At 52.3% G+C, this 27,187-nt stretch overlaps 1 protein-coding gene across 4 annotated transcripts in view; it reads left to right on the top strand.

Annotated features, from left to right (window-relative positions):
* PTK2B (protein tyrosine kinase 2 beta) overlaps positions 1–26,591 on the top strand; it is a 122,027-nt gene extending 95,436 nt beyond the window's left edge. For 3 of the 4 annotated variants that reach the window (XM_059372761.1, XM_059372778.1, XM_059372770.1), the window contains 26 exons: positions 115–177; positions 388–442; positions 875–1,015; positions 1,425–1,499; positions 2,074–2,175; positions 2,899–3,016; positions 3,549–3,588; positions 4,045–4,091; positions 4,807–4,857; positions 5,322–5,419; positions 6,444–6,528; positions 6,774–6,874; positions 7,135–7,250; positions 8,871–8,971; positions 9,166–9,255; positions 10,086–10,290; positions 12,993–13,101; positions 14,368–14,433; positions 15,718–15,843; positions 20,458–20,604; positions 20,813–20,848; positions 21,214–21,238; positions 22,646–22,692; positions 23,413–23,550; positions 23,804–23,884; positions 25,448–26,591. In XM_059372761.1, coding sequence (XP_059228744.1) covers positions 115–177; positions 388–442; positions 875–1,015; positions 1,425–1,499; positions 2,074–2,175; positions 2,899–3,016; positions 3,549–3,588; positions 4,045–4,091; positions 4,807–4,857; positions 5,322–5,419; positions 6,444–6,528; positions 6,774–6,874; positions 7,135–7,250; positions 8,871–8,971; positions 9,166–9,255; positions 10,086–10,290; positions 12,993–13,101; positions 14,368–14,433; positions 15,718–15,843; positions 20,458–20,604; positions 20,813–20,848; positions 21,214–21,238; positions 22,646–22,692; positions 23,413–23,550; positions 23,804–23,884; positions 25,448–25,663 — 2,479 coding nt within the window. In that variant the 3' untranslated portion in view covers positions 25,664–26,591. The remainder of the gene's footprint in view (positions 1–114; positions 178–387; positions 443–874; positions 1,016–1,424; positions 1,500–2,073; positions 2,176–2,898; positions 3,017–3,548; positions 3,589–4,044; positions 4,092–4,806; positions 4,858–5,321; positions 5,420–6,443; positions 6,529–6,773; positions 6,875–7,134; positions 7,251–8,870; positions 8,972–9,165; positions 9,256–10,085; positions 10,291–12,992; positions 13,102–14,367; positions 14,434–15,717; positions 15,844–20,457; positions 20,605–20,812; positions 20,849–21,213; positions 21,239–22,645; positions 22,693–23,412; positions 23,551–23,803; positions 23,885–25,447) is intronic. The other variant, XM_059372784.1, reaches the window with a different exon arrangement.
* The last annotated feature ends 596 nt before the right edge of the window (positions 26,592–27,187 follow it).

Here is a 27,187-nt window from a genome sequence, read left to right as displayed (position 1 = left end):
CCTTCCCATTGTTTACCACATTTGGCAGGGGAAAGAGAGCTTCTAGACCAATGTGTGGCATTGGATGGCCTTGTACTCCAGCCATCAACCTATTTATGACTTCTCTCTCTCCAGGCGGTTCTTCAAGGACATGCCGCACAATGCACTTGACAAAAAGTCCAACTTCGAGCTCTTGGAGTAAGTTGGACATTGGCCCTTGCCTCTCTTGTCTTCCTTCCTTGCTGCCCTGCTCTTCCTGTTCAATCCCTACCTTGTTCATCCCCAGACCAGACCAAGCAGGACCCATCTCCCTGGTCTTCAAGCCATCTTGCCTCTTCCTGATTGGACTAAAGTCCTGAGTTGGGGGTGAGGGGGAGTCAGATGTCACCTTTTCCCTCCTTCTTTCAGGAAAGAAGTGGGGCTGGACCTGTTTTTCCCAAAGCAGATGCAGGAGAACTTAAAGGTGAGGCAACCACTGGACAAGGGGCCCAGAGCAACCCCCTTTGTGTTGGCCTCCAGAACTGGAGCCAATGGCACCAGACTGGGGGTACTTGGGAAAGCCAGGGTATCTGGGCTGTCTTGGGCCATCTGGGCATAGGGCCACTAAAAGCACCTAAAGCTGGCCATTAGGAAACCGGGCTCTGTTTCCACATCCGAGGCTAATTAGCTTTGTGGCCTGGGGATCTACTTCCCATGCTTCCCTGCCAGGGCTACGGTGAGCCTCCCTTGACACAGCAGGTGTGTGTCTTAGTCATAGATCGCTGCTGCTCTCATGGCAAAGGCCTGAGGACCATCCTCTAGCAGCAGACAGGCTCTTGGTGAGATCAGGGAAGGCATCAGAACCTGGACGAGCAGGGCCTGCTCATCACCGGCCATCCCCGCCCCCCTCCCGCAGCCCAAGCAGTTCCGGAAGATGATCCAGCAGACATTCCAGCAGTACGCCTCGCTTAAGGAGGAGGAGTGCGTCATGAAGTTCTTCAACACCCTCGCGGGCTTTGCCAACATCGACCAGGAGACCTATCGCTGTGAACTCATTGTAATGACACGTCCTTTTCTTCTCTCCCTGACCCGAATTCCAGGCCTTTCAGGGAACGGACCCATGAGGCCAACATGGGGGGCTGGGAGGGGTGTGCTTGCTTATAGCAGCCCACATAAGCCAAGCTCCTCAGGCAGCTGGGCCTCACCAACATACCATCAAACACAACCAATGTTGACCTACTTGCCGGAGGCAGGGAGTGGAAATCTTGGCCACAGATCTTGGAGGTGGGCAGAGTAGGCAGGGTAGGCAGGGAGCAGGGTAATCTGTTGGTAGGGTTTTAAGACTGAAGGAGCTGGAGGACCCAGGAAACACTGGCCTGTGTCTGACTCAGTGAGCTGTTTGCAGATCTCTGAAATAGGAGGGAGACAGAACTGAAGCCGCAATCTTCTCTCTCCTTTTATTCCAGCAAGGATGGAACATTACTGTGGACCTAGTCATCGGCCCTAAGGGCATCCGCCAGCTGACGAGTCAAGATGCCAAGGTAGAGGGAGGCAGGGGGCAGGCTGCACCCAGCCCCGGGCTAAGCAGTCTTCCTCTCTCTGCTGCCTCCTACCTTTCCCTGTGTTTCAGTTGCTCCTGCCCCTTGCTGAGAGCAGAGAGGCCCTTAGTATGAGAAGCCGTGGAGAGAGTTTTTGGAGCCTGGGGCAGATGGTTCTTTACTTTCCTGTGGCGATCCCCTCCACAGAGGCTGGGGAGTTGGGGTGGAGAGAGAAGACAGGACACTATCACTGCACTTCTGGCTTAGATAAAATTGTTGCTCTTGTAATGGCAAGATGGGGCAATCATTCCCCTGGGAGTCAGAAGACCTGGGTCGGGTCCTGGCTCTGTCACCATTGTGGCATATGACTTCGGGCCAGTCCCCATTCCTAGACTCATCTTATCTTCTGCAAAGTGAGGAGCTTAGACCAGACGATGCTTTCAGTCTTCACTGTCTTTGATTCTGTCTTCCTCCCACGGAGAGGCTGTCGGTGCTTCCTTGCAACCCCAGACTGACCAATCTTCACGACCCCACTCCAGGAGTGGGAATGTCTGAAGGGCCCCCTCCTTTCTTACAGCCCACCTGCCTGGCCGAATTCAAGCAGATCAGGTCCATTCGGTGCCTGCCCCTGGAGGAGGGCCAGGCGGTTTTGCAGCTGGGCATCGAAGGCGCCCCCCAGGTGAGCATCTCTGGGCACCTGGGAGCTCGGAAACAGCCAGCCCACCAAAGGACAGTCTTTCTTGCTTAGGCCAGCCTGGCTTTGGGGATCTTGCTAAGAAAACTGCACCTATTTCTCAGACAAGGTACCGGGTTGACAATAAAATTGTAAGGGAAATGCATCAGGAAGCAAAGCTGTTTAAAAATGTCAAGAAATAAGTTGGGGGGTGTTTTTAGGGTGAGTGAAGTGCCCTTGATTCAAGGTACATAGGAGAGGTCTAGCTTTGAACAAGTGAATGATGACTCAGTAACAGGATCTCTGGGGACCTGGGTGGGCTTTTTGTAGGTGGAAGAATCAGATAGCACTCAGACAGCAAACCGATTGTCTCTCTCCCCTTTTATCTGTCTGTCCCCTGAGCACTGCCTCTTCTCCTAGTTTCTGCTCTTACCTATGGGGCACCTGTGAGGTACAAGGCATTGTGCTATACACTCAGAGACCAAAATAAGTCCCAGCAGAAACTGGCCTTCCTAGGGTTTAGGGTCGCCAGCGGGGAGGGATGACAAGTGCGCCCCCTGGTGGTCGTGGGGGAAGGCAAGCCAAGCCCCAGGACAGGAGCTGACGGATTCCAGGGTGGGGATGGGTGGCGATGTCAGCCCCTTCTGAGGCAGTTTCTTCTCAGGTCTTGTGGGGCAGACTCTAGCCAAGGCTCTTGGGTCTCATCCTTGGCTGGTCTCTTCTCTGCAGTCCTTGTCCATCAAAACCTCCTCTCTGGCAGAGGCCGAGAACATGGCTGACCTGGTGGACGGTTACTGCCGGCTGCAGGGGGAGCACAAAGGCTCTCTCATCATTCATCCCAAGAAAGGTGAGTTTCCATTTAAAGGCACACGGTCCCAATGGGCAGATGTGGCACAAGCCCCCAGAGGCCGAGCGGAAGAAGCGAAACCATTGACCAAGATGGAAAGGAAGAGGCTCTGGAAGTGGGACCAGGTGCTTGCCCAGCCTTTCTTGGGTACTCCTTGGGGACCTGTCCTGGGTCCTTCACTGCAGGCCTTGGCTGAAGGCAGCTGGGGGAGCTGGCTTCTGGAGTGGTGGTGTTTGTAGCCCCAGGAAGAGCAAAGCTAGTGCTAAAACACAACTGGTCCTTCCTGTTAACATGATGGGATCAGGAAGCAGAGGTCCAGGTTGGAACACGTGGGTGGTAGCAAAAAGAAACTTGAGAATTTCTTCCACTGAGAGGACTCTAATTCAGGCCAGCTTCCACTCCGTATTTCAGAGGATACATAGCGGGAAGGGGGTCTCCCTTGTGTTGGCTCGCAGGAGGTGTGAGGTCAGCCATCCATCCAGGACTCTGTGTCCCCTGGCTCCAGATCCCCCTCTTTCTGCTCTCTCCCCAGATGGTGAGAAGCGGAACAGCCTGCCCCAGATCCCCATGCTGTGAGTACAGCGGGAAGACGGGGAACAAGGACTGCACTCAGCCTATGTCTTCCTGGGAGGAGACAGAATGAATAGGGAACCCCACCACCATGGTTCCTGGTTTCCAGGCCCCCCGGGGAGAACACGGGAACACTGGCATTTCACAAGTGGCAATTTCTCACCAGTAACTTTCACCCCATCAGTTCCTGCAAGGGCAGTCCCGTGTCCTAATGCCATCTGGCCTCATCTTAGGGAGAATGGCTGATGTCCACTCTTCCCTGCCCCCTGGCAGCGTGGGCTATGCTCCCAGGCTGGTATCATCGGGACTGTCTGCTCCTCCCTGGGGCAGGCAGGGGTACCAGGGCAGCTGGCCTCCGGGAGAGGCGGGTGGGAGAGGGTGGGCTGCCAAGGCATCTCGGGGCCACACTGCCAGGTTCTGAGTTCACCAGGCTCCTGCCCTTTCATCTCCTTCTACAGCAACCTAGAGGCCCAGCGGCCCCACCTCTCAGAAACCTGCAGCATAGGTAAGCCTGCCCGTGTCCAGAGTCTCCTTTCTGCCCGCTCTTGTGCCGTTGTCAAGGATGCCCTCAAAGCTACGCAAAGACAGATTTCCCCTGTGGCTTGGCTGTGACAGCTTAAAGCGTCATTAATCCTAATAGCTAACGTGTATTCGCCAGTTGTAATGCTGGGCGCCATGTTTATCTGAGCTTGGGCCACCCTAACAAACACCACAGCCAGGGGGCGCCCTACTCCTGACCTCATCTAACCCTAATCAGGTACCCCCAGAGGACAGGCCTCCAGATACCTTCCCACGGGAGGGCGGGGGAATGGGGGGGCTGGGATTTCCACATAGGAATATGGGGGAGATACAAACATTCAGTCCACAGCAGGGTCAGATATATAATAGGAATTCTTTTATTTGATCTTTATGACATTCCCTGGAAACATTCACTTCACAGAAAGAAAAACTGAGGTTAAGGGAGACTAAGGAACTTGCCCTAAATGATGCAACCAGGAGGTAGTAAGCAGGAATTCCAGTCAAGGTGCCCTAGGCTCTGTGGCCACGCCAGAACGTGGGATGGGAACCCTGTTCTTGCCTGGCTCCCCGGCACCCCCACTCCCCTCCCCAGGACATCAGGCTTGGTTTTGCTGGCCTGCATGTGGGAGCCGCATTCCCAGTTCCTAGAAGTGCCCACTGAGGCATCTTACCCATAGGATGTTCTCTTTCTGTCATTCCAGAATCAGACATCTATGCTGAGATTCCCGATGAGACCCTGCGAAGGCCCGGAGGTAGACCTCTGGCCCCACCACGATGGCCACAGCTAAGGCCCTATGAAGTGACATTGTGGGGACACCTGTGACACCCTGGGGAGACTTTGTTGCCTTCCTTCGTCCTCTCCCATGTGTGCCTCAGACAGGGACAACCCGAAGAAAACCACCTTTGATTTGAAAGCTGAGACCATTCTTTTATCCCCACACTATGGACCTTTTGTGTGCCTGTGTTGTGGGGGGGATCCTAAGAGTTTGGATATGAGGCCCGGCCTTCCGAGGGAAGAGGGTGATGGTTTTCCCCCAGGTCTGAGATGATGGAAACTTCTAGAACCTCTTCTCCAGACCAACACTTAGATTTTAGCTGAGATGTTGTTGAGGGGTCTGGTGGTGCCTGGGCAGGAGGGGAGCAGAGCCTAGCCCCAGTGCTAGGGGCAGCAGTGGCTTCTGTGCCCTGAGACTATCCGCTCTCTCCATCTGCCCAGGCCCACAGTATGGCGTCGCACGGGGAGATGTGGTCCTGAATCGGATTCTTGGTGAAGGCTTTTTTGGGGAGGTCTATGAAGGTGTCTACACCAATCACGTGAGTTCCAGACTCTTCGCGGAAATTCCTCTCCTGCTTTTCCATAGGACAAAAGGGGAGTTCATATATTCTGGGTTTGAAGCAGCCACCATGATAAGTGGCTCTTCCCCCACTTGGCATTTGCGGTATTTATGAAATACCCAGGGAGTGACGGAAGCAAGAGTTATTGCCCGGAAGGCTAGCGAGCCCAGGGAGTAAAATAGAGGCAGGACCTGGGGAAGGGCTGGCTGAATCTTGGAGGGCAGGAACGCGGAGAAGTGTGAGAAAATGCAGCTCTGAGATGAGGATGAGCAGGATCTGGGGCAGGGACGGGTTTTGAGGCCCCAGTAGGGGCAGGACCCACAGAAAGGGTAGAGCCGGAGAAAAGAGGCAGCAAAAATGTAAAAGCCAACAGTAAAAACGGAGGACAATAATAAAAAGAGAGAAAGAGACCAGAACGCCGCGTTGGATGCCTTTGCACCCACTCCGCCATGTCCACGAACAATGGGCAGAGAGCACAGGCCCCGAGCCTCAGTGTCCCAATCTGGAAGGCCAGAGGCTTTCGTCGCAAAGGTCCCTTCTGGTCCTGACATACCCCAGTCAAGAAGCAATAGAGACAGGGGGCGCCTGGGTGGCACAGTCGGTTCAGTGTCTCAACTCTTGGTTTCGGCTCCACACAAGGCCTGTGTTGGGCTGTGCACCCAGCGTGGAGTCTGCTTGAGATTCTCTCTTGCTCTCCCTCTGCTCCTCCTGCTCATGCGCACTCTCTCTCTTTCTGTCTAAAATAAATAAATAAATCTTTTTTTTAAAAAAGAAAAAGAAAAAAACAGTGAAATCAGGAGCCAGAGAGGAGTGGAGAAAGAGTGGGGGAAAGTAGGAGGAAAGGGCGGGAGGTGCCTTGTAGAGACCAGGAGGCCCAGATGTCGCCTGTCTTCCCTCAACTGTGAGCCACGCCTGTGGGGTGACCGTGGCAATGCCAGCCAGGGGACCCTTTCTTTTGAGCCCCGGGCTGGCCCCAGGGGCTCTGAAGAGACTTTCGTTGCAGAAAGGGGAGAAATTCAATGTCGCCGTAAAGACCTGTAAGAAGGACTGCACTCTGGACAACAAGGAGAAGTTCCTGAGTGAGGCAGGTGCGTGGCCCCTGGGAAGGGACCCGGCCTCTGTGAGTGGGAGAAGACCCCCCGGGACGACACGGACCTCCGAGATGGGAGAGGGGTTTGGACGCCGGGATGGGAGGGTGCCAACAGCGCAGGGAGCCCCGTCAGGAGAAGGGGTTTCCCTCCATGTCTCTCCCACGGGGGACGGCCCAGCCTGTTTCCCCCATGTTGGACCTTAGAGCCACTCGGGCCTGCCTCCCTCTTGCCCCCAATTTCAGTGATCATGAAGAATCTCGACCACCCGCATATCGTGAAGCTGATCGGCATCATCGAAGAGGAGCCCACATGGATCATCATGGAATTGTATCCCTATGGCGAGGTAAGCTGGGGACGGCAGAAGGGGAGCCCCGTGGCGGCAGCTAGGCCACGGTTGAGCAGGGCCTCTGGCTGGGATGACTTCAGAGCATGGGCCCTTAACTCCCAGCTTCCCGCCCCCTGTATTCAGCCCAAACAATCCCGAGATCGGTCGTGGGGGATATTTCTGGAACATCTTGCCAACCTGAGTTTGCCGGGAAGGGCTTGGCAGCTGCCTGCAGGAGCCATGCCAGGGTCTTGAAGGCATCTTCCCCCTTCCTGCAGCTGGGCCACTACCTGGAGAGAAACAAGAACTCCTTGAAGGTGCTCACTCTCGTCCTGTACTCGCTGCAGATCTGCAAGGCCATGGCCTACCTGGAGAGCATCAACTGTGTCCACAGGTGGGGCTGGGGAGGACGCTGGGCTCCTTGAGCTGACCCTGACCATGCAGAGGCTGGGATCGTGCAGGTCTCAGAGTGGCACAGACGAGTGTTGAGACCCTAGCGTTGGTCCTGGCTCCTGTGACCACTCGAGCACCTGCTAGGAGCCCATTGCTTCATCTGAAAGGTGGACTCGCCATACATACCTCACGGCGCTGTTATTAAAACTAAATCCAAAGTGTGGGGCATCTGATTGTAGCCCAGGGCGGTCCAGCCTGCTTCGCGGTGGGGTCCCCCATTTTCACGGACCTGGCTCTCCTCAGGCTCACCCATTTGGTGGCACACAGCCCAGGCTGGCGGACTGGACTGGGGTGTGCCGGGAACATCCTGGGAGCTGGGCCCTTCCCGGCGTGAGCAGCTGGCCCCCCACTGGTCCCCAGCACCCCTGAACTCTCAAGTCCTCTCTTCCCCCTGGCTGTGGAGTGGGCCCCTTCTCCACCTGGCTTTGTTCCCTTGAAAGAAGGTTCCAGCCACAAGGAATGGGATCCCCTGGAGGAGACAAAGGGGTGCTCCCAGAATATTGGGGTGACGGGTGAATGCTTCCATCCAGCACCAGGGACATTGGTTATGTAGCCTTGTGGGCGATACTAGCAAAGCCGTGGGTGGGGATATAAATGTTCATTCATTCGTCCCAGTCACTCAGTCAGCACATCTGGAACTTCTATCCTGTGTTTCCAAGTGCTGTCCTCGGCTCTGGGATCAAGTCGTAGTCAAAACAGACCCAAACACCCTTTCCTTATGGAGCTTATTTCAAGCATCGGGGTAAAATTCAAGATATAAACAGTCATGAGGAGAAGGTGGTTGGATAATCTGTTTCCCTTATCTGTTTGGGTAAAGTTGTCTTGCTCTGAAGTCAGCTTTTTCAGTAATAAAGACAAATGATAGGGAATGGAACCTGCCTGTGAGAAGCGAGCTGACGAGCCTGGTGTTAGAAATGATGCCAGGAACATGAGGTAAACTGAGTCAGTGAGCACTTCCCCAGAGAGGAGTGAGAGCTCAGCTCTGGATTTAGGCTGCCTGGGTTGACCCCAACCCCCGCCCCCACCCCAGGGAAACCTACTGGACAATCTCCTTCAGTTCTCTGTGCTCCCGTCTCCTCTTCTGTGGGAGACTGAGGGTCTCTCATGTCACAAGGCAGAGTGGGTAAGGTATTTGGGTGATCCTGACCATCCTAGTGCCCCCTGGAGGGTTTCTGGGAGCTGTTGCTCTTGGCCATGACAGAAGCCTACAGTCCAGTGGAGTTGCAGAAGCAGGCGAGAATAGTGACTGGGAAAGTTGTTGGGGCTGTCCCTTGAAGAATCGGCAGGGTGACAGCATGCCTGGCAGAGGGGAGGATACAGCCCACAGGGCAAGCATGTGGAATGAGTCCTGGGAACCTGAAGTTGGCTTCACATTGGAGAAGGGGTGATGGGAGATAGAGCTCCCCAGGAAGGTGCAAGAAGGGGGCCGAGGGCCTGGGGTAGGGAGACCTAGACGGCCAGCCCAGCCTCCTGGGGCCCTGGCCAGCACTCTTCTTCTTTATTTCTCTGTCCATTTGTCTGCCAGAACAAAACATTCTGAACCTTCTCATTTCTCTCCCAGGGACATCGCTGTCCGAAACATCCTGGTGGCCTCCTCTGAGTGTGTGAAGTTAGGGGACTTTGGCCTTTCCCGGTACATTGAGGATGAAGAGTATTACAAAGGTGAGGGATGTTCAGCCGAGGACCTGTCCCTGGAGGGGTCACTGCAGCCTCACCCCACTCCCACAAAGAAAGAAGAAAACACTACAGTTGGTCAAGTTCAGGCCAAAAGTCTCTGGAGAATAGGCTGTAATTCTGCATAATTCTGGATCTTTCTTCGCTAAATAACCCCTGTAAATCTCTTTGCCCACCCTAAGCCTCTGTCACCCGTCTCCCCATCAAGTGGATGTCCCCTGAGTCCATCAACTTCCGCCGCTTTACGACAGCCAGTGACGTCTGGATGTTTGGTGAGTGGAGTTTCCCGAGAGCATGGGAAAGGGTTCTGATTCTGGAACCCACCCCTTGGTGGCAAGTGTTCTGTTTTGCTCTAGCCACTGAGCAGTCCCAGAAGTAGGGGGGCTGGTGGTGAGTTGGGGACAACATGGGCTAAGGGCCCGCCAGAGCAGTATTGGTTAATCTTCCCAGCAAAGGCTCCTGAGGGGGGCATGCATTCCAGCAACCAGTCCCGGGGACTGATGTGGGGTCCCCCGCCCTAGAGGGGATCAAACTCTGAGGTTGGTTCTGAGAAGGAGGCATAGGAATAGATGACAGGTGATAGATGGACAGCCCCTTATAGAGCACACAGCCATGTAGATTACACTCTTCTGTTCTCCACAGCCAGCCCAATAAAAACTCATTATTATTATGCCCATTTTCCAGATAAGGACACTGAGGCTCTGGCAAGCCAGGGGCTTGTGTAGGCAGCAAGTTGTTGGTGCTAGGCTTCAAACCCCAGCTTTCCCATGGTCTTCACCCCCTCTTGAGGGAAGGCCCTGGTGGTCCCAACAACATGCCTTTGACAGCCCCCTCCTCCTCATTGCACAAAACCTAACAGCTCCATGTGGAAGAGGTCTAGGGAGGGGAACCTCCATTCACTTGTAGATGCAGGTGATGAGTCCCTTGGTGGACCGCTCCCCCCCGCCCCCACTGAAGTGGGCAAGTCCCCAGGGACGGTAGGGGTGAAGGCTGGAGAACTCGAGAGGTTCCTGGCAGGGTTTTCACCAGGGAGGGTGGGCTGGCGTCTCCACGCAGGTGTCCTCCCCAGTGCAGGTCCTGAGCCCTCTCTTCCTGCCCTCAGCTGTCTGCATGTGGGAGATCCTGAGCTTTGGCAAGCAGCCCTTCTTCTGGCTGGAGAACAAGGACGTCATTGGGGTGCTGGAGAAGGGGGACCGGCTGCCCAAGCCCGACCTCTGCCCACCTATCCTCTACACCCTCATGACTCGCTGTTGGGACTACGACCCCAGTGAGCGGCCCCGCTTCACTGAGCTCGTGTGCAACCTCAGGTGACCATGGAGCAGGGGTGGGGGGCTGCCGGCACCAAGACCCCAGGCAGCAAGTCTCTTCTCCCACTGCTCTTAGGGGCTTACAACAAGTGTACATCCCTGAAAGGGATGCAGTTGGTGTCCTCGTGGCCACCATAGCGATGGGAGAATTCAGGCTCAGAGCTGTGGCTGTGACGGGGTGGGGGGATGGGCCTTGCACCGGGACCTCCCCTCTGACCAACACAGAGCCATGTGTCCCAGTGGAACTGGCTGGTCCTCCGAGCAGAAGCACGGTACCCTGCATGTCACAGAGGCTCAGTGGCTCGGTCAGAAGACAGGGGATTAAAACCGAGCTCACTGTCACATAAGAACATACAGTGAGCCTGCGTAAGCCTCACCATCTTGGTATCTGTCAACCCAGAGCTTGAAGTGTTGCTCCTAGTATGCACTCCAGAAATATTTTTTAGGTTAGAGCCCAAAGTCTAAAGCAGACTTTCACCGATGTGCCTGTGCTCTTTCCACAGAGATTGGGGGTGTGCCTTACAGGATGGCCAGCTCGGGCATGGGACCCGAATTCCCAGCAGGACCCTTGAGCCTCTGTGCCTTTCTTTGATCCTTCTCCCAGATAGCAGGGAAAGGGTGATTGATGTTTGACCATTAAGACAGCGACCCAGGGGCCACCTCTTCCTTCTGAATGAAACATAGGCAGCCTGAAGTTCTGATGTTTCATCCAAGAGCCATTGTTCTCTCCTGGGTACTGTCAGATCACATTTTAGACAGTCCCCCTGTTTCCTTGGTGGCTTGCGTGCCAACAGCTCCTCCTCGGGTAGTCTGACTTTCTTTTGGCCTCCTTTAGGGCAGGAATCAACAAACTTTTTCTGTAAAGGGCCGCTAGTAAATATTTGGGGTTTTGCAAGCCATATATGGTCTCTTGTTAAAACAACTCAACTCTGCTGTACAAGTTAAGAAATATCCATAGACAATGCGTCAACCAATGTGTGTGTTGCTGGGTTTCAGTAGGACTATTTAGGACTATTGGGGGCAACAGAATTTGAATTTTATATAATGTTCACATGTCATGAAATTTCTTCTTTTCATTTTCTTCAATCGTTAAGAAAATGTAAAAAAAAATACTCCTAGTTTGGAGCCACATAAAAATAGGCGGGAGGCTGGATTTGGCCTGTGGGCAATAGTTGACTGACCCCTGCATTAGGGAACCGAGTGCTTATTTAATGTTAAAAACACTGACTTTAAACACTGCAGTCAATGTGTTAGCATTTTTTTAAAGAAAGAAAAGAGGCCCTGGCAACTGCTTTGCAGGAGGTACCCCAAGGGGCAAGCTGGAACTGACCACGCTGGGGCAGTGAGAATAATACTGAATGTGCTTGTGGAGCCAGGGTTCCAACACAATCTGCAAGGCTTCCAGCTTAGAAGACCTTTCTGTTCCTGTCTATCCCTTTGTTGGCCCCCGATTAACTCTAGTCTCATCTTTGGTCCTTCGTATGGGAAATTTGAGAAGCCAAAGGGTTCCAGGAAAAGTATTTGAAAGATGTAATTTGAAAGGGCCAAAGCTCTGGGGTGCTAAGGGGAAGAGGGGGGACCTTAATTCATTCAAGGGGCTTAAGAAACATGGGGAGTTGTGACAGATGCTTGTCTGTGGGCTGAGAAGGATGACCCTTTAGAGGGACCAGACCAGCCCCCACCATGGATGGAGTTAGGAGCAGGCTTTCTGTGTAATTGTAAAAATATCCAAAGACCCCCAAGGAGCCCAGGATATCCCCCTCAAGCTACAGCCTGGCAGTCCTCCATTAGAGCTAAGACAGGATTTGATGAGTATTTCCTAATCATGTAGGCAAAAGAAGGGCCCTTTTAATATCAAACTTTGAAAATTCCTCCCTGTAACAATAGTTACCTTTTCAGAATTTATTGACTGGCAAAATATATTAAGCTATATAGTGACTTTTTTATATGATGTACAGTGTAATTCATGTGCACTTGAAAATCCAACACAAATATCGTATGTTTGGTAGCATAAAATACTCGGTCCACAGACAATGAATACATGTGACAATGAATACACAGTGAATACACAGACAATGAATACACAATGAATACACAGACAATGAATAAATATAGACTATGAATAAGTGAATTCAGGGACCTCCTGTGATCATTCCAGAGTTCTCTAGGGTCTGTGATTCCCAAGGTGGGAAACATTGGGTTGAATAAGAAAGGCAAGAAGCACAAACATAGCTAACCCGGGAGTTGAATCCACAGCCATTACTCATTAGTACACATGAGGAGTGTGTTGGTGGGTGGTTTAATGAAAAATAGGAGATGCAGAACACAGGCCTTGGTCATGAAGTTGGCTGGGATTTCAGTTATCTCCATAGGGGGATGGTGCCAATAGCAGGTGCAGGAAGGCAAGATGCATGGGGAGGTGGTGGGGGACACACTTACACTACCCTGTAGGACTGACTCTCCAAGGACTTTTTCCCCACCATACATCCATTCCTGTGATTCTCCCAACTTTACTGTTGGGGAAGCAGCCTCAGGGTCCATCTTTTAGCCTCTCAGGGGAGTCTTTCCAGCCACTCTTCCGAGGAGACAGAAATGGGACCCAGCGGTCCTTCTTTGGGCCTCTCCAGGCTTCAGAGGAAGGAGTACAGAAAAGAGGCTCCAGGAGCATCTTTAACTTTGTTCCTGACCTGACTCCTTGGCAGTGACATTTATCAGATGGAGAAGGACATCGCCATAGAGCAGGAGAGGAATGCTCGCTATCGACCTCCCAAAATCTTGGAGCCCACAGCCTACCAGGAACCCCCACCCAAGGTAAGCCAACCCCTGGTCTCAAGGATCCTATGAGTCAAACAGAGCTGGGCCTCCATGTGGCCCCCTCCCGGCCGGACTATGGAACTCCTCCCTCTTCCTCCAGCATAGGCAGGATGTGTTCCTGTGGTCCTCTTGGCCCTCAACCCAACTGTCCTTCAGCACTGAATTCAGGCCCTATCACCTGGGTGCTCTGGCAGGTGTGATCTGAGGCCCCAAGAGAGCAGACCCTAGATGGCAGCTAGGGCAGGGAATCACCCTGAAAACTCTTCCCTTAAGGATCTGGAACACTTTTCTTTCTGGTATTTTTCACGAACAAATTAGATGTCCCTGAGGGCACATGAATGGGGAGTGTCTCACAATCTCTTATGCCCAGCCTCTATGTCCACACCCTCCCTGGCATCTCTGGACTCAGAATCCAGTGCCCTGCTACCATGCCATTAGGTGGGTGGGACCATATCCATATTAGGCAGCTCAGACTGCCATAACAAAATCCCATAGACTGAGTGTGGAGGCTTGGAAGACCAAGATCAAGGCACTGGCAGATTCATTGTCTGGGAGGACTCTCTTCTTGGCTTGCAGATGGCCACCTTCCAACTGTGTCTTAGAACAGCAGAGAGAGCAAGAGCTCTGGTGTCTCTTCTTATAAGGACACTAATCCCATGATGAGGACCCCAGCCCCATGACCTCATCTAACCCTAATGATCTGGCGAAGGTCCTACCTCCATATGCCATCATACTAATAAGAGTTGGAGCTTCAACGTACAAATTTGGGAGGTGGGAGTACAAAGACAGTTCATAACAAATTCCTATCTTCTCCAAGGCCTTTTCTCACTGTCTCTCCTTGCTTGGCATGCCCCGATCCTTCCCTCAGTCAGGGCCCACCTCAGTTTTCACCTCCTCCACGAAACCTCTACATGTGCCTGAGCCCTCGGTGACTTGTTACCTCTGGAAGTATGTGGCTCTTGACAGCTGATTTGACAGGTGTTCCCGTATCTAAAGAGGTTACACACCAAAGACCAGTAAACCCCTCCATTGGTGATGTCCCTCTGGAAGCCAGAGAGACTGGCTTCCTGTACCTTCTCATCACTCAGCATATAATGGGTGCTCAGTAAGTGAATGCAAATGATTTCAATGATCACTTTGCCCCTCCTCTCTCCTTCATTCTGAATAAGCCTGACCTGTGTCCAACCAAGGATTCCCCTTGGTGAGCTATGCTCACTCAAGGAGAGAGGCATGGCCTGACTCATCTCTGTGTTTTCTCTTCAGCCCAGCCGGCCCAAGTACAGACCCCCTCCACAGACCAACCTTCTGGCTCCCAAGCTGCAGTTCCAGGTAAACATGTGACCAGAGGGCTGGGAAAGTTTGGGGCCATTCCTCATCTCAGACCTTCCTGAATTTCCATTCTTGTGCCTTTGAGGACTAGCAATGACCTGCTTGGCTTATGGAGATGGTCTACATTGACTCTTTCTTGGTACCTACAAGAGAATTTGAACTCAGAGTGCCCAGAGAGCGAAAGAAACAAAATGTAATCTACCAGGCTGTCCTCAGCTAAGACTCACCTTAAGCTCAGTCCATCTGTCCATAGTGTTTGTTGCTCCGTGTGCCTGCCTATAGCTACTTCTCTATGCCAAAGGTCTTCCTGGCCCCCTACCAAGAGCAGAACTTTCTGAGAAGGAATTTCAGGCAGTTGGGGACAGTTGATGTTCTCCAGAGAATAGAGCTGCTCCCCATGGAGACTTTAGGCAGGACCCAGCTGGCCAGAAGCTGAAAACAAGTTTCCATCAGAGCTTTCCTTGTGCCTCCATCGTTACCAACCATGGGATCTTCCCAAGATGTTGGTCCCTCTCTGAGAACATCTCTGTCATGTGTTTCTGTCCTATGTCTCAATCATAGGGAGCCAAGGCCCATCTCTTTTCCCTTACAACCCTCAGCTCAGAGTCAGTGTTCAACAGTGGAGCATCTCAACCAACGGACACAATATCTGTTCATCTGGTACTCCTTACAGAAAGGTGGTGTCCCATGGTCATATATTTCTCAAGGAAATGCTCCAGTACCAAAATAAGGATAATCAAGAACTAAGAGCTAAATCCTTGTGTGTGTGAAGAAGAAAACCTTGATGCAGAAGATAGAAGCAATATTCCTAAGAAGAATCATACCTTTCTGTGATGTTTAAAACAGTGATTAAATACAAACACACCCATATTTCTGTGGGCTAATCATATCTGTCAGTTTGCAATATGCTTATGACATGGAACTCCTTTCTGAAGAGTCCTGACGGAGGAGACATGGACTCAGTGAGTCAGTAACCTATGTGGACCCCATTGTATGCAGAGCTTCATCTGGCTGGCTGTCAGATGAATGAGAGGCCACAGGACCCACAGGCCCCTACAGGGGCTGCTCTGACTCCCAGCCAAGAGTCATGTGTGTCTCTCTGCTGTGTCTCCCAAACAAGACCAATGAAACACCCACATCACATTCTTTGTGAGCTCCTGAAGAGCAAGTGCAATGTCTCCAGTGGTGCCTATTATTGTTTCTCTGTGCTCATGTTTGTGGCAGCTAATTGTCCACCTTCTTGTCTTGTCCCTGTGCTGGTGCTTCTTTGCTTCTCCTGAATAGGTCCCCGAGGGTCTGTGTGCCAGCTCACCTACGCTCACCAGCCCTATGGAGTATCCATCTCCTGTAAATTCGCTGCACACCCCACCTCTCCACCGGCACAATGTCTTCAAGCGCCACAGCATGCGGGTAAGAGGGCTCTGCATGCTGGGTCCTAGCCCGAACTCAGAAGGCTGCTAGAGGGAGGTGTCTGGGACACCAGGAACCCCACATCCTCCAGCTCAGGAGGGACCCTTCATGCTTTAATACACCAATCAGCCCATTAGGAGGCTCTGTAACTTCCTCTCCTTTGCAAACCCACTGGAAGTTGGGGGCCATGTCAGGCTGTGCTCCCAAGGACATTGGTTGGACCTGGACCTTCCCTGTCCATACTTTGGTCCTATGTTTCCTGAACCCTGGGCAGGTAATGTGGCAGCTTGTGGGCAGAGGGCATCCAAGCTTGATGGTGCCAGAGAATAATAGATCCTGGAGGCTCTGCCCAGTTCTTCCCTTCCTGCCTGATTGTTTCAGTTGCTAAATGCCTCCACAGTCAAAGGAAAGGTTTCCTTGTGTCTGGACCCCTGCTGCTATTGTAAAAGCTGATGTTGTGTGGGAAGTAGCTTTGGGGCTAGTGTGGGGCTAAGCCACTCTTCCCAGTCATGTCTTTGCGTAACTGCCAGTGAGGCCCTGAGTACTTCATGGACTAGCTTCTCATTGTCAAGTTTTATGGGGGGAGAAAAAAGGCAGCTTTTCTTGTAAAAGAGTTGCCCACTTGTCACTTCTCAGCACCCATCTTCTCTTTCAATGGAGCAGTGGTCATCTGGCATGAATATCTGATATACTTTACTAAACTGAGTCTTAATATGTGCCAAAACAAACCAAAGGCATTATTTTAGTTCTAACTCTAAATATATAATATATATTTATATATAAATATATATAACTCTAATATACTAACTCTAGTATATATGCATGATATTTCAGGCTCAGTATACAGGACTCTAAAAGCTTTTGGAAAAACTCCATGTGTATTATAATAGATTTGCAAAATATGGGAAAGTTGTGTTGATATATTCTGTACCATTATTTTTAATTTAGCAAAATTTTGAAATGTGTAAGGTAACTTAGAATTCTAGGCAGTGAGATCTATTGTGGGCTAAAATTTCCCCTAACCTAGTTCATTTTCCTCTTTCAAATTAATTTAACCAATTTATATCTTAACATATACTTAACAATAATAAAACTGCATTGTAAAGGACGCACTATAATTTAGGCAACGTGCACTTCCTCCACCTTCCTGTCTTTGACTCTGTTCATAATTGAGTTTTAGTGAGTTTTGCTTTAAAATGTGTCCTTTTAGAAAAAAAGCAATTTTGCACAATTCCAGGGTGGCACTGCCTTTGTCTAATCCCTGCTTCACCATAAGACTTTGTTCAGTTCCATAAAGACATACTGTGCAGCAGGAAAAAAGGATCTTTTGTGTCAGGGATTTAGAAGTACTTGTAAGGAAGGCCTGCCTAAAAGAATATAATGAATGTTTCTTTAAGTAAACAAAAAAAATGGTAAAAAAAAAATATAAAATCCATTTTATGATGTACATCAGAAAGACTGAGAAAACCTCTTTCAGGTAAAATGCTGAGGAGAGGTATAATAGGCTTCCTACAAAGCATTTGAAAGCATTTAACAAAAATCAGAAATGGTTTCCCCGCAAAAACAATTTTTCTACTGACTGACTCTCTTGCCTGACTCATCTGGGAATCTGCATTCCACACAAGAGTCAGGATGACAGCAATCTCCCTCTTGAAGACCTCACAACTGAGTTTTAAAATAATAATAAAATTTAGTGAATGACCTTGTGCAGGAATGCTTTTCCCGGGCACTGTCCTAGGTGCTGAAGAGAGAACAATGAGGTTCTGTTTCCAGAGAGCTTCAGGCAGCTAGAAGGAAAAGGGCAGGTGTGCACTCACCTGTAGTGCAAGCCGTAGAGCTGTGAGTGGCACACGGAGGTAATGCGAGGGTGCGATGGAAGTTCAGAGAGAAGAATAGCTCTTTCTAGCTTCTGTTTTTTCAGCAGGGCCTCAAAGGATGGGGAAGATTTGGACAGGAAGAAACTGGGGTGTAGGGGATAAAAGAGACAGAGGCATTAGTCGGAGCCAAGACTGAGTGACAGGAAACCACAGGGCAAGTGTAGGAGCTGTTTGGCTAGCAGGATGCATTTGGAGGTGGAAACAGAGCTGGCAAGATGGGAGCGGGATACTCAAATTATGGAAGGAGTCACAGCTTGCGAGAGTCATTTTAAGACACCACAGAAAGTCGATTCCTTTTTAAAGTGACCGACAATCTAAATATCCATTGCCTGATAAGAATATCTGAGGTAACTTGTAGACAAGTAAGCCCTAAAGTAATCAATTTTTTAAAGTCTTAATTTCTCCTTGAGTTTTAATATGAAATTGTAAGACATAGGAAAACATTCCCCACCCAATAAATGTTAAAAGGTTTGGTGAGATGGTGATTGGGCCTGGGGCATCCTAGACAGTTGAGTAGCCGGAATTTTCCTTTAACACTTACAAAACAAGACAGTGTTTTCTTTTCTTTTTTAAAGATTTTATTTATTTATTTACTTATTTATTTGACACAGAGAGAGAGAGAGAGAGACAGACAGTGAGAGAGGGAACACAAGCAGGAGGGAGTGGGAGAGGGAGTAGCAGGCTTCCTGCCGAGCAAAGAGCCCAATGCGGTGCTTGAGTCCAGGACCCTGGGGCCAGGACCTGAGCCAAAGGCAGATGCTTAATGACCGAGCCACCCAGGTGCCCCATATCAGTGTTTTCTTGAGTCTAATAACTTCTTCTACCAGTGTTAAATCTTCTCAGTCCAGTCTAGTCTCACCTGGAGATTCCTAGCTCGGTATTCAGAATATTTGACCCTTAGTTCTCGAGTGTCGCTATTTGTCAGTAGCCCGGGTTAGCCATACCATTGTGTTTGGAGGTTATCAACATTCAGCAGCAGATACTTATAATCCTTAAATGCCCTCATTTTGGAGCATCAGCCTCTGGGAAATATATCTTGTTCCATAAATCCTATGGTTGTAAAAGACTCTTATGTCCTGCAACTTTTTTTTTTTTTTTTTAATGAGATCTAACTCAGTAGCCTTCAGCTGAGAAGATCTTGCCTCAGAGAGGACATTTGCTGACGTCTGGAGGCATTTGTTACAACTAGGGAGATACTAAAAGCCTCTGTTTGTGGACCTGCTGCTGAGTATCCTACAATTTACAGGACATCTCCCCCAATACAGAATGATCGGGTCCCACATGTTCATGGTGCTGAGGCTGAGAAACCTGGTCTAATTGTTGCTTTCTTCACCCCATGAGAACAGGGATATTGCCTATTTTGTCATCAGTGCCTTCCCAGCATCCAGCCCTATGCCTGCCACATGGTAGCTGCTAAGAAGTAGGTGTTGAACAGAGTAACAAAGAATATTTCAGCAAGAAATCTAACGGGGGGGGGGGGGGGGGTTATTGTTAGAAATCGAGAGCCGTGATTGAAGCTCAGTGAGCACTAGGCAAAACAGCCCAATATAACTAATTTGGAACGGTGTTGTTATAGCCAAGTGTGTTTTAAAGGGTTTGGTGGGGAAAATCTTTTTTAGAGGCTTGGCAGAGATTATGGCTTGCTAAAGTAGAGAGAGAATAATTTTTAGCATTCTGTGCTAGTGACTTGTATATAAAATGCCCATTTTAAAAGCAAGGATCTGAAGAGGCTGCTGGTCTGGATGTCACAGAAGGGTGCTGCCCCTGACAAAGGTCACACAGGGCTTTATGCCATCTAAAGAATGACAACATCCCTCTTGAGTCCAGGAGGCCAAGATGATCGTGTGCTGCAGAAAAAAAAAGCCAAAGAGTTTGAAGGGACAAGCAGATACTGATATAAATGAACTCTCGGGAAGACTGAAGGGAAAGGAGGAGTAAGAAAACATGTAACACCTTCTGTTTCAGAATGCCCCAGAGGAAACTATAGCTCCAGAGCCCTTCAAATGAGTTAAAAGGAGGGTTAAGTTAAATAAAGCTAGGGAAGGCGAGTGTATACTGCACATCTATAGATCCATATGGCTTTAAATTTCATTCTTCACTCTGCTCTTAGCTTGTGCATTTTTCTTTTAGCCTTTGGTTCAATCACGGAAGCTCCTACTAGCTTAATAAAGAGTACGTTTTCATAAAAAGGCTCCATCACATGGGTACGTGCTGTCACCCCTTCCCTCAGCCTGTGTCCCGTCCTTCCGTGGACAGCTCTGCAGGATGGCACACCAGGAGGCTAGAGGGAGCACCGCACTCCTCAACGCTCCCAGACACCCTACCGCGGGGTTCCGGTGGCAATAAACACCCCAGGCTTTCCCGGGGGGCTGGCTTTGCATTTTTAAATGTATGAAGTGACCATAACCGTGACGTGCCAACTGAGAAAATACTGTTAGGGCAGGAATTTGAAAATGAAATCGTAGGAGCAGATCCTGGAATGGCTTAAATACGATGCATGTTCAATGCTGTGCTCTCGGGTTTGACACGACAGTGCAGCATAGCCACGTGCTCAGGGCTGGGGGACCCCGTAACCATCTGTGTACAGGGCTGCGAATTTTGGAACAAACCTCGCGAGAAACCAAGCGGCCCATGGAGGCCGAGGCCCATGGCTCCCCAGCCTCTTTAGAGGAGTGCCCACCCGGATCTGGGCCCTGGACTCATCGTGCCCTCTTCTCTCTCCCCGTGGTCCTCTCAGGAGGAGGACTTCATCCGACCCAGCAGCCGAGAGGAGGCCCAGCAGCTGTGGGAGGCCGAGAGGCTCAAGATGCGGCAGATCCTGGACAAGCAGCAGAAGCAGATGGTGGAAGATTACCAGTGGCTGAGGCAGGAGGAGAAATCCTTGGTGAGCAGCCCTGAGCCCTTGGGTACGAGGGGACCCCACTCTGCAGCGCTGCCCAGCACTGTGTGGTAAAAGTGCTTGAATGGGAGAGATGTCCACACCACTGTGTCCTCTTGTGTCCCCAGATGATGAGAGGGAATGCTCTCCGTGCGTCCTTAAGGTTTTCAGTTCTAGAATGCTAAGCCATTTGCTTCAATTTCCTCCCCTGCAGGACCCCATGCTGTACATGAATGACAAGTCCCCGCTGGTAAGTCATCGGGAAAGACCTCTGCCTTAAAGTCAAGGCCTGGGAAGGCGTTGGAGACAGCAGGACCCTTGCACTGGGCGACCTGCCCGCCCATTCCTTCCCTTTTTGCCTCTCCCCCGGGAGCTAGACTTCTCCTTTTACTTTGAGCTCCACGAAGCTCCGCTCCTGGTTCCTGAGCTTCCGCCGGATCTCCACCCATAGTGCATGCCCCCTCTGCCACAGGGCCCTTCAGGCTCTGAGACGGGGTGCCCCACTGGCCCCCTGACCTCCGAGTGCGCAGCTGAACTCTCGGGGATCAGGTCAGGGTGGGGAGCGGGGTGCCTCCAGGGGCGGGCTGGTGACAAGTTCTCTTTCCTGCCTTCCAGACCCCAGAGAAGGAGGCCGGCTACAGTAAGTGTCTGTGCCCTCCCTTTTGGCGGGAGCTTCCCCTTGACCTCTCCTGCGGAGCTCACTCATTGCCCATCACAGAGGCTGCAGCGTCTGTTAGCCGTTTTCAGAAACTGCCTGTTCCAGTTCAGAGGGTGCAGGGAGGGCCCTTTTGGGAAAGGATAGCTACCCTCTGCTCCGTCTGCCAACCCCGTCCTCTCGCTCCCTCCACCTATCTCTCATCTCTCCCTCTTGCCGGGTCTGCAGCCTTTGCTTAAGTGTATCTCCTGTTGCCTTTGGAGACCTTGGTGGCTCTTCCTTCCTGTCCTCCCTCCCTCTGTCGAAGGCCGTCTGTGGGGGACAGTAGCTCCACCCGCCTCTCCCAGGGCCTGTCTTCCCTATGCCCCGGGGATGGGGGAGAGAGGGCAGGCAGGGGCAGCTGAGACCACAGGGCCTTTCCAGAAACTGCTGCTAAAGGGGGAGCAGGAAAAGCCAGCGGTGAGCCAGGCTCACCACCCTCCCTGTAGGGAGGGTGCAGCTGATGATGTTGGCGATGGGGATGATGACAGTGATGACAAGAACAGTGGCCAGTGACAGTGACAACAGTCACAGGAAACTGAACACTAGACAAGCATGGGCCCAGGTTGCTTGCAAATGTCAGCTCCAACCTCACGGCAACTTGATCGGGTAGATACAATGAATCATGTCCATTTTACAAAGGACGTGAAACTAAGGCACAGAAAGGTCAAGTAACTAATCCAAAGTCACACAGCTAGAAAAGAACGGAGCTGTGATTAGAGCCCAGGCCTTCTGGTTCTAGGGTCCCTTCTGAGTGAACCCTGCTGTTTAACAGATGAAAAGGGTGGGCCACGGAGTGTAAGTGAGCTGCCCCAGGTCACACGGCTGTCTGGTGGCAGAAGGTTAGAAAGTCGAACCAGTCTTCCGGCTTCCATTCCCGCTCAGTCTTCCAGCAACTCCACAGGGCTTGCACGTGCCTTTGCTTTTCAAAATGTGGAGTGAATAGCATGGCTTCTCTGCTGTTTCACTTCCCGGACCCCCAGATGCTCCAAGTGGACCATCAGCCCCCTTAGCTGCTCTGGCACCGGTGAAGTTCCTTCACCAGTGTCAAGGCCAGAGTGTGTGCTTGGGGGCCACTATGAACCCTGCAGAAGCTGGAGCACCTCCTGTAATCATCCCATCTCCACTGCAACTGTGGCTTTTTCTGTCTATCAGATGGACGGCAGTGCTTAACTGTGGGGGCGGGGAGGGCAGGGAGCCCAGAGGTTATTTTCCGGAAACACCTTTAAACTTGGTTTCCCTGGGTCTCCTGGTAACTTAGGAGAAGGGGTTGGTTTGGTTATCAGCGGGCAGGAAGAAAAGGGCCTGGGTGCCCAGACCTTCCCGCCACACTCACTCTCCCTCCCCTTGCAGCGGAGTTCACGGGCCCCCCACAGAAGCCACCACGGCTGGGCGCGCAGGTATGTGTTGGCGGGGCCAAAGCTGGTAATGACTTTGAACCAGGGCTCCCCAAGACACAAGGCCAGGGGCTGTGAAGATTTCAGAGGCCCTAAGAAATAATCTAGTCCAGCACCCACAATACATAGCTGAGGCCAGAGAGAAATACCTTGTTTAAGGGCATATAGTGAATTCGTGAAAAGGCAAGGGGAAGCCCAGTCTCCTCATCTCCTGTGTCCCCTCCCTGACCTGGAAGAAACCTCACTGACCCAGCCCTAGGAGCAGGAAGTCTGGACTCCCTTCCTGTCTCAGGCTGCCCCCTTGGATTCCTGCACCCACACTGTTCTTGCAGTAGCCTGGGACCAGGTGCTGGCTTTTCTTACTCTGGAACAGTGGTTGTGAGCCTGGGCTCCCATTAGAATCATCCAAGAGGCTTCGAAAACCGCCTGGCCCCCGAACTCAGGAACCCAGGTGATGGTCTCATTGGTCTGGTGTGAGACCAGCCACTGGTACCATTTCAAGGCTTTCTGGCTGACTTGTCTGAGAACCACTGCCCTGAATGCAGAAGGGAGGGATGCACCCCCCACCCCCTGCAGGACAGGGCATCATTATTTCAGAGAAGAGTCTTTTCAGATTGAGCTGGTGGCTGTGTTGGCACCAGTAGTGTCTGCCCAAGAAAGAATCTCAGTGTCCCCCAGACTCACGACCCTCCCCTCTGGCCCCTTGCTTTCCCCTCCCCCCAGTCCATCCAGCCCACAGCCAACCTGGACCGGACCGATGATCTGGTGTACCTCAATGTCATGGAGCTAGTGCGGGCTGTGCTGGACCTCAAGAACGAGCTCTGTCAGCTGCCTCCTGAGGGCTATGTGGTGGTGGTGAAGGTGACAGTCGTGGACAGGGCGGGTGGAGGCTGCCCCTTCTGGCCCTGAATGGGAGGGGGTGGCGCTGGGCTCCCTTGTCTGCCCTGCAGGTGCCTTTCCCAGAAAGTCTCCCTTTAATGCAAAGTGGCTGGTGGGAATTTAGTGCCAGGGAGTTGACGGGGGCAGCTGCCGTCCCAGGAGGGCTTCTCCCTGGGGAAACACAGCTTTCTCCGAAAACAAGAGGTGATAGTACCCCCACCCCTCTCTCCCACAGAACGTGGGCCTGACCCTGCGGAAGCTCATTGGGAGCGTGGATGATCTCCTGCCCTCCTTGCCGTCATCCTCTCGGACAGAGGTGGGTGTGCTTCTTCCAGACAGCGTTGTCGGATGTCACTTCTGCCCTTCACCTTCACCTGCGCCAGCTGCGTTTCACACAGAACACTCAGGAGGACCCCAGGGCGGCCTCCTGTCTGTCTCCCCACCTTCCGTACACGTGGCTCTGCCCAGCAAATCTGGACCACGAGGAGGGCGGGGGAGAGGGAAGGGTGCAGAGCCGGTGCCCAGGAACCCAGCCAGCCTCCTAGGGGGAGTCTCCCCCTTTAAGTCTTAGACAGTTGCCGTGATTCCGTAACGCACGAGGGTGTGCAAGGGAGGACAGATCTTCCCTTTACCTTTTCCCTTCCCATGACCCTTTATCTAATCACCTGCCACACTAAGGCTAAGTGTCTACAGAACTGGAGTCCTGCACTTTGCAGGAGGGATTAACTTAAGGATCCTGAGATGGGGCAATCGGATTATGCTGCCTTATCCATGTGGGTGCAATGAGGCCCAAGAGTCCTTGTAAGAGGGTGTCAGAAGCGGACATCCTTTAAGAGTCAGAGAAGGAGATGGAATGACAGAAGCAGAGGTTGGGATAACATCGCTGCTGGAAGGATCCACAAGCCAAGGAAGGCAGCTACCTTTAGAAGCTAGAAATGGCAGGGAACAGATTCCCCCCTTGAGTGTAGGAGGAGCGTGGCCCAGCCATCCCCTTGACTTTAACCCCATAGGACCCATTTCCAGCCTTCTGACCTCCAGGAGCAGAAGAGACTAATTTGTGTTGTTTTGAGCCACCGCACTGGTCATGGGCTGTTACCACAGCCATAGGAGACTCTGACCATAGTCAAAAGCTGAACACTAGCATCTCGGAACATGGGTTGGTTGTCTGCCTGGGAAACCAATCATGGGGCTCAGCAGAACCCACGCCCTCCCGCCAGACTGTGTCAGCCACCGACTCCCAGCGACACAGCTCAGGGGGGATGGCCGCATGACATCACTGTCCCCACAACATGTGACTGTCCGAGACAGGATGCAGGAGGACCTGGGCATTTCCCAGCCTTCCTCTGGGTGACAGTAGCAGCCCATAGAGGAGCCCCAGCTGGTGCTGTCCCTTCCCTGTTAGAGGTCCTTCCCCTCCAGGTGATGGCTCCGTCATTCATTGCACTGGGGAGTACCTTGGGTGCTGAATCTGCGCTCTTAGCAGTGTGCTAGGCACTGGGAAGTGGTGGTAAGCCAAACCCTACAGCTCAAGCCACGGTCCCCGGGCTCTTGAGTTGAAGGTAGACAGCTAACTAATGAATAAGGGCACCTGTTGTCCGATGTTCACTCTACCCTTGGGTCAGCAGGAGGGGGTACAGCAGTGAAGGGACAGTCTGTGGGGCTGTGTCAGGCAGAGCTAGGATGGAGTGGGCTAGGGTCTGGGGCATCTGCAATGTCTGTCTCCAGGTCACATAGGGCCTTGGATCAAACTTGTCCCCCAGAAAGCTTGTGACTGCCTCGGCCAAGCCCAAACAGGATACTTGCATGGCTTCCCTACTCTCCAAGCTTAAACGTCACCGCAGCTCAGGCTTCCAGCCTCTCAAGCATTCTTTTCTTACAGATCGAGGGGACCCAGAAACTGCTCAACAAGGACCTAGCAGAGCTCATCAATAAGATGCGCCTGGCCCAGCAAAACGCCGTGACCTCCCTGAGTGAGGAGTGCAAGCGGCAGATGCTCACGGCCTCCCACACTCTGGCCGTGGACGCCAAGAACCTGCTGGATGCAGTAGACCAGGCCAAAGTTCTGGCCAATCTGGCCCACCCGCCCGCAGAGTGATGGAGGGTGGGCGCCACCTGCCTGCATCTTCTGCCCCTGCCTGTAGTGTTCCCTCCCCTGCCTCCCCCTGGCCCCCGCCTTGCCTTCGGTAATGTGGGTCTTCTGGGGGAAGGCTGTGGGGAGGCCTCCCCTTGCCACTTTGCACGACCCCCTCCCCCCACCCAACCCCAGACTGTGCTGCTCAGGCTGCAGCTGGACAGAGGGGACTCAGGGCTCTAGATGCCGGAGGGGCGGGGCAGGGGTGTGTGACCAAGAGGGCTCAGAGGGAGCCCTGCTGCGGCTGGCCACTCCCTCCTCACACCCACCTGCTCCGCTGTGGTCACACTGGTGCCCCTAGTGGTCACGATGGCTTTCTGCAAGGACATGGCAGGTCTATTGGAGCCAAGCTATTCCTTCTTGTTCCGCCCACGGAGGTCCTCGGATGGACGGATGGACCGAGGGACTCGGGAGGGGCTTTCCTTTGGGGCTGGGCGGCTTGCGAGATGAGGGATGGGCCTGGCTTTCTTGTACAGTGTATATTGGAATTTATTTAATGTGAGTGTGGACTGGACTAATAGCCATGTGCCCCCTCTGAGGGGGGACCTGGGACCCAGTCCAGGAACAAGCTATTGGGAGTCTGGGCACAAGACTCTGTGTGGTCTACACGCCAAGCGTTGCGGGGGAAGGGGAGAGACGAGGCCAAAACAGGACTCGGACCACAATCTGCTCTCTTCCCTGTGCCCTTTCTCTCTTCCCTGACTTGGCCCCTTCCTTCTCTCCCTCTTTTCTTACTTCCCCTTCTCTCCCCCACCCCAACCCCCCCCCACCCAATCTCCCGCCCCCACCCACCACTTTCCCATCGGCCTCACCCCTCCCTTGTGTTTGTGCAAAACACTCTTCTACCTTCTTTCTATTTGACTTGTGGATGAATTAAAATTGTACCATTTGCTTTGTGGTTTGGTTGTTTTGTTTGCTTTGGAAGGAGGGTGACGTTGACCTTGGGCCACTGCCCTGGAAGAAATTGATTGTGTTCTGTTGGGCGCAGGTCAAGAGCCGACGCCAGGCTCAAGCACGGAGGGGTGCGTGGTGACACCAGGGGGCAGTGGGGTAAGGTGTGGGCTCCAGGCCCTACTCCCCTGCGCCTGACCCAAGGGTGACTTTCCAGTGGGGACTAAGGGAAGACCCCTCTTGTGCCCTGTGAGGAACACCAATGGCACTCTCCCAGCTGGCGTGCCAGCCACTGGAGTGCAGGGGGCTTGAATGGTCCTGAGAATGCTGAGGAGGGGTCCCGCAGCTGAACGAGCATCAGCCTTAGCTTTATTTCATCTCTTCACTCACATGCAAGGTGGGTGGGAGATGGAATAGCATGAAGGAACAACACTGCACCAGGAGATGGGGGCTGGGAGAGCCAAGATGGACCAGAAAGGAGGCTGGGGGACTGCCCCTGCAGGAGTTGCGGGGGTGGGGGGTGGGGGGTAGCCGGAAACCAGATAGGCGGCTGAGCAGGGGAGTTTTGGGAAGAACTGAGGAGTAGGGGCCTGGCCT

Source organism: Mustela nigripes, chromosome 1 (assembly GCF_022355385.1).
Source record: "Mustela nigripes isolate SB6536 chromosome 1, MUSNIG.SB6536, whole genome shotgun sequence".
Taxonomy (NCBI): Eukaryota; Metazoa; Chordata; class Mammalia; order Carnivora; family Mustelidae; genus Mustela; species Mustela nigripes.
This window is presented reverse-complemented; position numbering and strand designations above follow the sequence as displayed.